General features: G+C 38.1%; 3 protein-coding genes across 5 annotated transcripts; 1 reads left to right on the top strand and 2 right to left on the bottom strand.

The window, feature by feature from the left end:
- Positions 1-7: 7 nt before the first annotated feature.
- On the top strand, positions 8-2478 carry cskmt (citrate synthase lysine methyltransferase). Its single transcript, XM_042401304.1, has 2 exons — positions 8-185; positions 1458-2478. The coding sequence occupies exons 1-2, from the start codon at positions 104-106 to the stop codon at positions 2138-2140; spliced, it is 765 nt and encodes a 254-aa protein (XP_042257238.1). The 5' UTR covers positions 8-103; the 3' UTR covers positions 2141-2478.
- Positions 2479-3092: 614 nt separating this feature from the next.
- On the bottom strand, positions 3093-7128 carry LOC121889389 (ependymin-like). 2 transcript variants are annotated; one of them, XM_042401306.1, is made up of 6 exons: positions 6932-7128; positions 6696-6730; positions 6366-6500; positions 6083-6275; positions 5811-5898; positions 3093-3488 (listed from the first exon to the last, which is right to left on the bottom strand). In XM_042401306.1, the coding sequence occupies exons 1-6, from the start codon at positions 6996-6998 to the stop codon at positions 3365-3367; spliced, it is 642 nt and encodes a 213-aa protein (XP_042257240.1). In that variant the 5' UTR covers positions 6999-7128; the 3' UTR covers positions 3093-3364. The 2 variants fall into 2 exon arrangements, with proteins under 2 accessions (XP_042257240.1, XP_042257239.1); XM_042401305.1 differs by having other exon boundaries at positions 5811-5901; positions 6932-7122.
- A 944-nt stretch (positions 7129-8072) lies between these two features.
- LOC121889390 (ependymin-2-like) lies at positions 8073-11239 on the bottom strand. Of its 2 annotated transcripts, none has more exons than XM_042401309.1 (7): positions 11131-11239; positions 10639-10842; positions 10377-10411; positions 10141-10275; positions 9064-9250; positions 8881-8968; positions 8073-8699 (listed from the first exon to the last, which is right to left on the bottom strand). In XM_042401309.1, the coding sequence occupies exons 2-7, from the start codon at positions 10703-10705 to the stop codon at positions 8570-8572; spliced, it is 642 nt and encodes a 213-aa protein (XP_042257243.1). In that variant the 5' UTR covers positions 10706-10842; positions 11131-11239; the 3' UTR covers positions 8073-8569. The 2 variants fall into 2 exon arrangements, with proteins under 2 accessions (XP_042257243.1, XP_042257242.1); XM_042401308.1 differs by having other exon boundaries at positions 10639-10749.
- Between the last annotated feature and the right edge of the window lie 185 nt (positions 11240-11424).

The following is an 11424-nucleotide window of genomic DNA, read 5'->3' as shown; positions in this document are numbered from 1 at the left end:
GTTTTCATTGACGATAATAGGCCGATTGGTATAAGGAAATATGGGCAGAGTGAGAGCTCTCTACTCAGACAAGCGTGAGGACAAGCAAAGTCATTGAGTGGAAATGTCTCCGTTTTCAAAGTCGTTGACAATGACAAGCAGGAGAATATTTGCAGCATGTGTACGGCATCACTCTTCTCTGACAAGTACGTGTAGAGCTGGAAATATTGTTTTGACTGAAATGTTTTTGTATCGGTGCTGTAACTGCAACACACTTGGTGCTAATGTAGCCTACAAGCTAACTATCTACTCACAGTAGCTAGCTGCCATATGTTAGCCCCGTCCCGAACCAGGATGCTGTAGGTCAGGTATGGTTGAATAGACTGTAGTACTTCTAGTACTAATTCAGATTCTAATAAAGTTGTTCTGAGTCTGAATGTGACTATTAGAAGTAGCACTTAATTCAAGATTCAAGAACTTCATGTCATTGTGAAAGCATAACGAAACTGCAATTGCGTCAATGGTGTATTTGTATTTAAGACTTCACAGTTTTACAAAGAATAAGACAAGAATGAGATAAGAAATATAAAACATCAATGAAAGAAAGTACAGAATCTAAGCAATATATAATAAAATATAAGCAATATAAAGTATAAATACAGTTAACGATAAATACAACAAAATACAACTAACGAGGGTGCAAAGCATCAGCAGCAAAAGTGCAGTAAAGGTGCGGTGGAGTGATGGTGTATTGGGGTGTTGAATGACTTGTGTGGTTGGTGTAGAAATACTGCACAGTTAGTAAATATTGCACGTGCCCCAATGATGGCAGCATATCAGTCTTATTAGACTGAGGAGGTGTCTGAGTTCAATAGTGCTACAGCTTATGGAAAGAAGCTGTTTTTCACTTTATTTGTGTGTGTGCAGATTGATCTGTAGCGGCTGCTTGATAGTAGGAGCTTAAACAGATGTTGTCCAAGCAATGTTAACTGCAAGTCTGTGTGCAGGTATTCAAGATTCAAGAACTTTTCTGCACCCTTAACTCTTTTGGATACGTGTCACCACCAAGCAGCACTTTTCTTTCTACACATGTATTTTGCTTAAAAGCTAAAGTTCTAAGAGCTTTCATAATCATCTGACAAACTTGAAATTGCATTTAAATAGGTGCAGGCGGGTAGATTTTCTTAAAGCTGAATTCAGTATTGTAGCTCTTAAAGGATATAAAGGAAAGTCAGTTTACTTATAAACGAGAACACATTGAATTGCCAGATTTTTTTTAATGCAGTTTGGCATTAAGTCATATACAACAGAACCTTGCAGGCCTCAAGGTTAATTGTTGTTTCACTGGTAATGTTGCCTATGTTTTATCATCCTCACCTTGGAAAGCACTTTGCGCTTATTGCTTGACAAGTCCTCTATAAATAAAATTGTTATTTTTATATTATTTGATAATCCTGTCCATCTGCGTTTCTGTCTAGCTGAACTTATTGAAAACATGGATAAGAAAGCAACCTGGGACCGCTTCTACACTGAGAGCAGCAGCAAGACAAGCACCTTCAAGAACTTTGAGTGGTTCTTTGGCTTTGATTCTGTCCGAGACTTTATTATGCCCCTTTTACAGGCCAAGTCCCATCCAGATGCTCTACTCCAAGTCCTGGACATGGGCTGTGGCACTTCTGCTATGGGGCCTTGTATTTACAGACACTCTCCTCTCCCTGTCCGGGTCACATGTGCTGACATTTCCCCCATAGCTGTGCGACTCATGCAGGAACACGTCCGAGCCAAAGCCATCCACCCTCACAATTGTTCTTCACAGCTGGAGTTTGTAGAGCTGGACTGCACACAGTTGCACAAGCACTATGGTTCTTGCAGCTTGGACCTTATAGTTGACAAGGGCACCACAGATGCCTTGTTGAGGTCTAAGGAAGGGAAAGGGAAGGCCGGCCTGGTGCTGAAGCAGTGTTTAAAGGTGTTGCGGAGCTCAGGGTCCCTGCTCCAGTTCTCTGATGAGGACCCTGACTCCAGGCTGCTGTGGCTGGAGACTGAGGCACAGGAGCGGGGCGTGATGGCAGCAGACGTAGGGGTGCAGGAAGTTGGGGAATTAAGAGGAGTGTGTTACTACTGCTACCAAGTGACTCCTCGCCCTGTTGTACAGCAGTAACTCTCTGCCTCTGGACCATCACAATGTTAAGTGTGAAGTAAATCATGATTGTAAAAATGGATGTTTTGTTTTCTTCTCAATCAAACAGCATTGCCATTTTATTCTTTGAGCTGAACTTGGTGCACATTACTTGTTAACCACTGCCATCTAGTGGCCAGCAGGTGGTATTTTTTGAACACTTCAAAATGCTGCAAATACAGAAGACTCGACAAGCCAATACAGGAACATCACGAGTTGTACACAACAATAGGGGATCAGGAGGCACTAAAAACAGATGTACAGGTCTCAACATGTGATTTTCTAAAGCCATACTTGTCAATAATAAACTGTCATACTTATTTGCCTTATTTGTAATTTTATTTATTTAAATCTTATTAAATCAATTCATTTGACCATGTCTTGAACCAAAATAATGAATTAGCTAGCAAGCATTGGTAGAACACAAACACATAGCTGAATAATTAAAGGCAAGTAATGTATGTCGCTTTAACGTTTCTGCTAGATATTGACATGCCCATCAAGATACAACATTTAATTTTTTTAATTTGAATTTTTATTTCAGTGGATGTAATCAGGGATTTTGCTGCTATGTCAAGACTGATTTTTTTCTTTGATCAATTGGTTACCCTCAAGTCTCCTCTCCTTTCAGTTGATTAAATACCAGAAACCCTCACACAGCAGAAAGAATGATACCTTAGTCTCCAAATGGTGGGGGGTGTTGTGTGGTATAGCTGCAGTAAATTCATTAATATTTTAAATCTCCATCTGTCTTAAGCTGCACATCGTATGAATGAGCTCTTAAACACATATTCACAGTTTATACATAGAAATCATTTAATGTGAGTTTGAGTGTAAATTCTTTGTAGGCTCGACTTTCGCCTGCTTTCAGAATGTTTGCAAGCTCAATAGCCTTCAGCATTTTGTCAGAATAATTCACTACGTACAGATCACATCATGCTTTTACAATGCTTTTAATGGTATTATGAAAAGGGAACAAGAAAAGGTCTGATTTAACATACACCATTTGAGTGTGTGTGTTTCCTTATATTATTTCTCCTGACAAAGTGACACTCGATCTATTTAATATCACACATGCACACACGAATGAAAGAATATCAAGCCTGAAGCAGCGTACCAAGTGAAGCTGACTGAGTAATACAGTATAATACAGTGCAAAGAATCATACAGGATTCACCGTCATCGTGCACTACAAAACAGCTTATTCTAAAACAAGCTGAAGAAGGTCACAGGCTCCTCTCCATCCTCTTCCTCCAGCTGGGAGCCCTTACAGAAAGGTGGAGGGATGAGCTGTTGAGGGTCCACTAGTCCAATGACATTGTTGAAGAAGCTGAAGGTGAAAAAAAAAAAAAAACAAACACAAATGATGAAACCATTTGGACAAAAACACTTGTCGAGGCTTATCCCCTTTACTGCGACCAGGAACACAGAGGCTCTACTAATGCTGAATTTCCAGTGTTTTCTAAAATACTGTCAGTATGAGAGGTTGAGAGAGTCTGATATGATTAGTGTATTCTAACCAAGTCTAAGTCTTGAAAAAAGCATTTTTTCCTGTTTGGTATAAGTATGTCCTACCATTGAGTGTTTTATGTGTATATACTTCAGATCATACCTAATAACCTTGTTGAATATGGAGAAGTTTCCTCATTCCTAGCAAAAGTTATAGAGGGACACACATTCTTGAGGGCCAAATCATTGTCTGCCAGTATATGTATCCCTTTCCAACAATCCACACATTTTGTCCAGGTGTCCACGTCCAGGACACGTGATTCCTTTGTCATTGATAATGGGGCAATAATAATAAGTAAGGCTGTAAGTCAATAAATGTATTGTCAGCATTTCAGCTGGCTAATTTGATTTGACTATTAACTAAATCACTGTAAGAGGATGGAAACTTCTCCACATTCGCCATGTTATTAGGTATGAAACAGTTGATGGTAGGGCAGAGACTGTGCATTGTAGAGGGAGTTACATATTTTGGTAGACTGCACATTCAGCCTGGTAGAACAAGTACTTTAATGGCTCTGTGTTATGACAAGCATTATATAAATGCAATACATTGTTATCATGATGATTATTATTACTTACCCTTAAAGAGGGGGGATTCAGAATATTTACAGCAAATTCAATCATTTGCAATGGAAAAGTGGATTACAGGAACAAAATATTGTTTACAATGCTGCATTTAGTTTAATGTACACTTCAAGTCAAGTAGATTTAACTGAGGTGAGCAATGTGTTAAAATGATTACAGTGATCTTGATTGATTATAGTATCTACTGTCACATGTATATGAATATACTTACATTTTAATTACAAAACATTGAAATAAAGCATGTTTGGATCTAGCTTTCAAACAGTTATACAGGAAGTAACGTACTACGTGGTACATTATAACATTGTCCAATTATAGGAGGATAAAGATGTGATTGCCTTGTTTTTTAGTAGACATTCTCAATCCAGTGCAATGAATGATACGAAGTTCAATAACACATACAGAAGAATAAACTACAATACTAAAACGATGAATTGAACAATCCACATGTTGCTATTTTTCATTTACTTAAGTGAAATCGAAATGTAGTAATGAGCCACCTTGGCTGAATGCATGCGCGCTCTCGCAGTCAGGGGCACACCTGTCAGATGCTAAGTACCTGCAGGACACTAGTGTTGTCTGTCAAAGCTTGTATTTTCCATGCTGGTATGTGAACCTGACTTTATATTTACTGCTGTGATATCAAGAGTGTTAAAGCTCCAGTTGAAGCAGCATATTTCTGCACTGATAACATTATAGAAAATAGAAAATATGAGTAGTATGTAGTATGTTTAAGAGGACTACTGAATATGCACTTAGGTAAACAAGATATATGGTGTTGTGCTGTTATTCAGTTCACAATTTAATGTCAAAGAGAAACACACAATTTCATGGTTAGAAGGTTTAATAATCATAATTCATAGTTAAAAAGCTAAAAATAATTCATGACTGGTGTTAAAAGGGATTAAATATTCCATACAAGGAAATGCTGTACAGTTAAAAATAATTCATGGGTTTAATCACTACTGTGTTCCAGTAGCATTTTGAGAATTTTGATGTGATATTCATTATGGCCATAGAGGATTGGAATTTCATGACTCAATATAGTAAAAGCCTTGTTTTTACACAGGCTAGGTTTTGAGATTCCCTGGTTGGACCAAGATCACTTTTTGCCCCAAGGAGGAGACCACCGTGCACAACAAATGAACAAAGTTGAACTTAAATGAACGGACTAAAGGAATCCTGAACTCTGTTACACTTCAGAGATATTTTCTTCCATTGCAAGTGAAATGTGTTAAGTAAACAGTTTCATGGGATTTAGGTTATGTGTTCAAACTGTGAAGCACTGTTCACAGTTCATTGTTACACTGAATGCTTTAATTATGGTATCCATTGGTTAATTAACACTAGAATGTCGGTTTAGAGAGGAAACTTATTTTTTTGTTTTCTACAGAAGTCTTTAATATATTTGAAGTTGAAGGTACCCTCTGGCTCCAGTTGCTTACTGTGTCATTCTGTCTTTCAACTCCTACGGATTTAGATACTGGTCCTGAATATATTTGAGTACTCTGTGAACACTAGATGGATTAGATAGATTTTTTGTTGTGTATGCACTAACCTGGTCACCACCCATCCACTTTTGTTGGTATGAAACAGAGTGCTGACAGGAATACATCCAAACTCAGTGACAGTGCTCATGTACTTGGCTGCTGAAAACAGAAGTGGATCACGAGGAAGTTGAAGCAGCACAACCAGACAAGCAGGTTCATGAGCATAAAAACAAGGGCAGCGATTAGATTGATGAATCAGGGAAAGTCATGTGCTACCATACACCACATGACTTTGTGCAGTTTTTCTGTCTTAATATCCCCTAGTCTAGTTTCCTCTTACCTGTTCCATTCTTCATCTGGAGATCCCCCGCCCAGGTGTTGACCAGGATACCCTGCCCTGGGCCAGAGGAGCTGCCCAATACAACCTGGCCAAGCAGGGAAGCATCCTGTGGTATCGCCAGTGGGTGGAAGTCTACACTCAGTGGCTTCTTGTGACACGTGTGTCTCCTGTAGTTGATCTTATACATAACACCCTGCAGGACACAATGGCATTATACAATTCAATTAATTTATGTTGTATATGACATTTCTTAATGCATATATCATTGCTTTGTTTTCATTACCAGATTGAAGAGTAGCAGTGCATCAAAACGGAAGGTCTGATTTTTATAAGATCCAAACTCTCTGATGCGGAAGCGCTTTCCCAGTGCATCATAGCTGTACTTGGCGTAGGCTGTCAGCTTCTCACTTTGAGTAGACTTTAAGAGGGACAACATTTTTTTACTGACAATCATTTTTTGAGTTTTGTGACCATATTAGTCCAAATTAGACTATTTTGAACAACAATAATTGAGTAAATTATCAATGGTGAATGAAACCTTTCAAATGTAATCAGTCAGAGAATTCAGTTTACACAGTAGCATAATTACTTATTTAAAACGTTTAAGACATACCACAGAAAGGCTACCAGTCAGCAGTGGTGGGGATCCTGTCAAAATGTTAAAAAGTGGGATTAATCTAAATAAAGTTATATCACATCTGTGCTAAACTGGTAAATTAGTCACTATATACTCCTCATACTGCTGAAACAAAAACAGATCAGCACCATCAGTATTCATACTGTAGCAAGTGAACTGCTGGGATTGGAGGCATCCTGCTGAAAAAACTTGAACATCTGTGTTGTACTTACTGCATGGTTGTGGTCTCTGAGCGAGGCAGCCCACTGACAGGCACACAAACAGAACAAGGACTTTCATGCTTTCTGATGGCGGATACACTTTCTTCTGCACAGAGAAACAAACATTCTTCTGCTTATGAGTGCTCACTTCCTTAAAAATAAGCTGGTGAGGCTCCCAGTCTGCATCCGCTGCCAGGTTTTCTTTGATTCGTCCTTTTATCTCTACCAGATTTTTTTTTACACAGGTCAGTAGTTTCCTCTCATTTTCTTCCCGTTCAGTTCAAATAATGTTTAATAATGTAATTGTCATGTACAAGTTACCCTAGCTACCTTGTGAGGCTTTAATGCTTTTTACATTACTTCATTCTTTCAAAGGTACACTACAGTAATAGAAAATTGGTGTCCAAAAACCTACACAATGAAAAAACATCATTAAATTGTTTACTGATCAAAGCCAGCATGATAGACTGGTCATTTGTTATGCTACCATTGTTTGAATCTAAATAACAATAGGTGATTTACTTAATTACATATGGAGGGAGGAGAATATGAAGTGAACAGCACCAAAAGGAAAGAAAAAAGAACAGATTTATATGTTGTGCAATCGTGTTGTTGGACATAAAGGATGAGGAAATAAAATGAAGATTTTTGTGATGATGATTGTGGGGATATAGTGCAGAAGCTGCCCTTCTTCACTTCTTTCACTTAGTCTCGTGACCAGAGATCAACCCCATATCCATAAAATATGACTTGTTGCTCAGGACTCCTCTTGCTGTGTCTGTCCTTTTGTTTAAAGGTTTGCTGCACCAAAATCTTTGTACAGTATCACATAAGAAAATCATTATTCATCGAAAAGATTATTTTTTAACCAGGTTTTGTATGATTAAAAATCGACTTTTGTTTGTTCGAAAAATCATTAAATGATAATGCCATATTAATTAATGTGTCTTTTGTTGATAGACAGTTCGCAATCAATATTATGAAAGGTTTAATTTCTGTGAACTCTCAAATTCCTCGGGGGTGCTTGTGTGCACAGCAGCACAATGATAATTTGAGCTCCTCTTCTATGAAATGAAATAAAGGGGGTTTTGTAGTTTCATTATTATTTTGCATTTGAGCTAATATAACCTGAAAAAAAGTCACCCAACATTCATTTATTTAAAACTGCATTGACTTTATTTTCAGTAGAGCAACCTGAAAAAACAACCTTGACATATTATCACTTTATAAAGGTGAAAGCAAAGAATTATCTATCAACACATGTAGCAGAGAGCGAGTAACAACTGGAGGCCACAAAAATGAACCAATGCACTTTAAGATGCTAAAAGACGCTCTGTAGAGCTGAAGGAAACTGCAGAGAACTGCAGAATCGAGTGATAATCCTTGAGTTCATCATTCTGAGCGAGCTCTTCCACATTACACATAGTCATTTAAACCATTGCCAATATAAAAATATTCATCAGTGCTGCTATAGGTTTAAGTAAGACATATTACAGTATGTGTCTATGTAAAATTCTGCTGAATTTCAACCCAAGATGCTTTAAGTTACATGTTTGTAGCAGGAGCAAGTGAGATGTATGCTACATACCAAAGCTATGATTTAGTAGCACCACTCAAAAATCTCAAATTAGAGACAGTTAAAGAAAGTCCTCAATGCTTGTTACGGAACAAGTGGAAGAAGTCTACTGGCTCCTCATCAGCCTTCATCTCTGTGTCCAGGCAGAAGTCTGGAGGGTTGAGCTGACCAGGGTCCGAAATCCCAATGACGTTGTTGAAGAAGCTATTGAGCAGAAAGACAGTGATATAACAATGACTTGGCCAGATGCAATTATTTTAGATTTTCTGGTTTCTTGGAACTTTTTTGTAGCGCAACAACATGTGCACAAATTTGATGGTTGAATGGTTTGTAAAGCTAAATTATGAAATATATACTGTACTGTTCTGTCTTAATGAGAGCTTACCTTGTCATCATCCATCCAAACTGGACGGTGTGGTACATAGTGCTGACAGGAATGCATCCAAATTCAGTGACTGTGCTCATGTACTTTCCTGGAGGGTCAAAGGTGAAAGTGAACATGTTCATAAAGTGGGGTGGAGACAGATAAGATACTCTTTATCTACTCTACCATTACATGGTCTCTCACCTGTTTCGCCGTGCAGATCTCCTGTCCACGTGTTGACCAGGAGTCCTTGTCCGGGTCCAGACGAGCTGCCCAGAATAGCCTGGCCCAATAGAGATGCATCTTTTGGGATGGCCATAGGATGGAAGACTCCCTTCAGAGGCCTTTTGCTGCATGTGTGGTTATTCTCGAAAATGTCATACATGGTACCCTGATGGACAGAAAGTCATGGAATGAAAATAACTATTGTTAATAGATTGATTAATTTTTGCATCGAACTTTTACACTTAAATATGATAATAACAATTCACAATGAGCACTGTGTATAGGCCAAATCCAAATTTTATATATTCAGGGTGTCTTTCAGCATGTAAACATATGCAAGACAACATAACTTGCAGAAAAAGTGCTTTTTAAATGCTTTTTTAAAAACACTGTACAATAACTGTAGAAATAAGTGGAAATTAAATATTAAAATTACTTCACCATCTGTTGTCATGTTACATGCCTATCTAAGCATTTATATCTGTGCATTCATCTAACTACTTGCACCTGAATATACATTATATATTTTGTCCAACACAGTCAGATAAATGCAGTTATTGGGAATTTCATCCCCCACAAAAAATATGGTTTTGTTGATGTGATAACAAAAGGACCACACCTCATATAATTGTTTGCTAGGTCCACATAAAATATGTAATCCTATCATTTTTGAGCAGGCAGATTTGGAGTCAAAGAAAAGAAAATTCTCATCCCCTCAGCTAAGTCAGCAAAGGCAACTGTAACTATTGCTCCATTATATCTGTTACTCCTGGTGTACATCTTAAATGTTGTCTCATTGTGAGGAGTGAGAAGCCTATGCTGGAAACAACCCTTGAAATCAAAGACAAAAAATCTGAATCAGAGTTCATATTTATACTCGTCTTTTCATTAAAATATTAGAAATTCTATATAAATTGAGTATAAACTTCTGTAGGAATAATTAATCTGAAGCAGATATCTGTGCATCTATAATTTGCTTGTACTTTCCAGCATTGGTTAGGAGGGACTGCACTCTAAAATCAATATTAGGTATGCCCATGTCATTGCTTTGGTCACCTCTCTAAAGAGCAGAAGAACGTCTTGAGTAAATGACTTATTCTGGTAAGTCCCCAGTTCCCTGAGTCGTACTCGTTGTCCCAGTGCATCATACAGGTACTGCGCATAAGCCCACAGCTTTTCATTCTGTGTGGACTGGACAAAGATGATGTGAGTTAGCTTATATCTTCCCTTTACACATATTGTAATTGTGCTTAGTCATTATGCTCTGTTCCTGCTTTCATGCTCACACTCACCACAGTGAGGGCTCCACTCAGAAGAGGAGGACTTCCTGTGATATGGAAGAAGATATGTAAAATGATTACACTGTATTATTTCACAAAAGTACACATTTGGCAGAGTAAATTAGCTTTAAATAGCAAACCTGATCACTGTGCAAGGCAGCAAATGGAAAACATTGTTAATATAATTATCCTTGAGAATTGAGAAAGCATGAAATTAGGACAATAACAATTAAACTTCAAATGATTTTCCTCATATATCTGTTATTTTACTTACTGCATGGATGAGGCTTCTGGGCCAGGCAGCCTGCCAGTAAGCACATTAAAACCACTAAGAGTCTCATATTTTAGGATCCCACGTTGCAGTTCTCTGGGAGCTCCAAACAGTCTGGTGTGTGAGAGGGAAGTCACTTCTTTATAAACACTGTTACTAGGCTCCAGGAGAAAGTCCTGCTGCCAGGTTATGTTAAACCCCATCAGCCTTATGAAAAACAATGACGTCATACGTGTTATCAGGCTCACATCAAGCTGAAAGGGCATAAAAGTCAATATATCTTCCTACAAATTACACCTGCTCCACTTTGTGTGCACTGTATAACTGGTTAATATTTAATGGAGGAGCTAATTGTACAGCAGATTGTGTGTATATTTGTAAAGAAATATTGTATCCATACAAGTTTTACAACCAACCCTAAAACATACTAACCTAAAATACATGATGCAGTATATTCAACTGTGCTAGAAATGAATACACAAAAGAATACATTACCTCCCATGCTCAGGAAAGTTCAGTTTTTCACATTTTTAATGAAGTGCATATAGATGAGTGGCTGTAAGACCCGTGCACAGTGGGTCAGGGGTAAAGAATGTTGTTTGTGTTCACAAAAGAAGGTGGCTAGTAAAGCCAGGACTGGATTTTGGCAGAATGAAGTGGAGGCTCATGGGTGCTTTTAGTGACATCACTGTCATATGATTTGAAGGTGTGACACTGCTGACACCTGACTGGAATACCAGAACGTCATGCAAATCTTCTTGCCTTGCTGGTTTTGATATGTTCAGCATG

This window comes from Thunnus maccoyii, chromosome 22 (genome assembly GCF_910596095.1).
Source record: "Thunnus maccoyii chromosome 22, fThuMac1.1, whole genome shotgun sequence".
Taxonomy (NCBI): Eukaryota; Metazoa; Chordata; class Actinopteri; order Scombriformes; family Scombridae; genus Thunnus; species Thunnus maccoyii.
The sequence above is the reverse complement of the archived record's forward strand: the minus strand, read 5'-3'. Positions and strand labels throughout refer to the sequence as shown.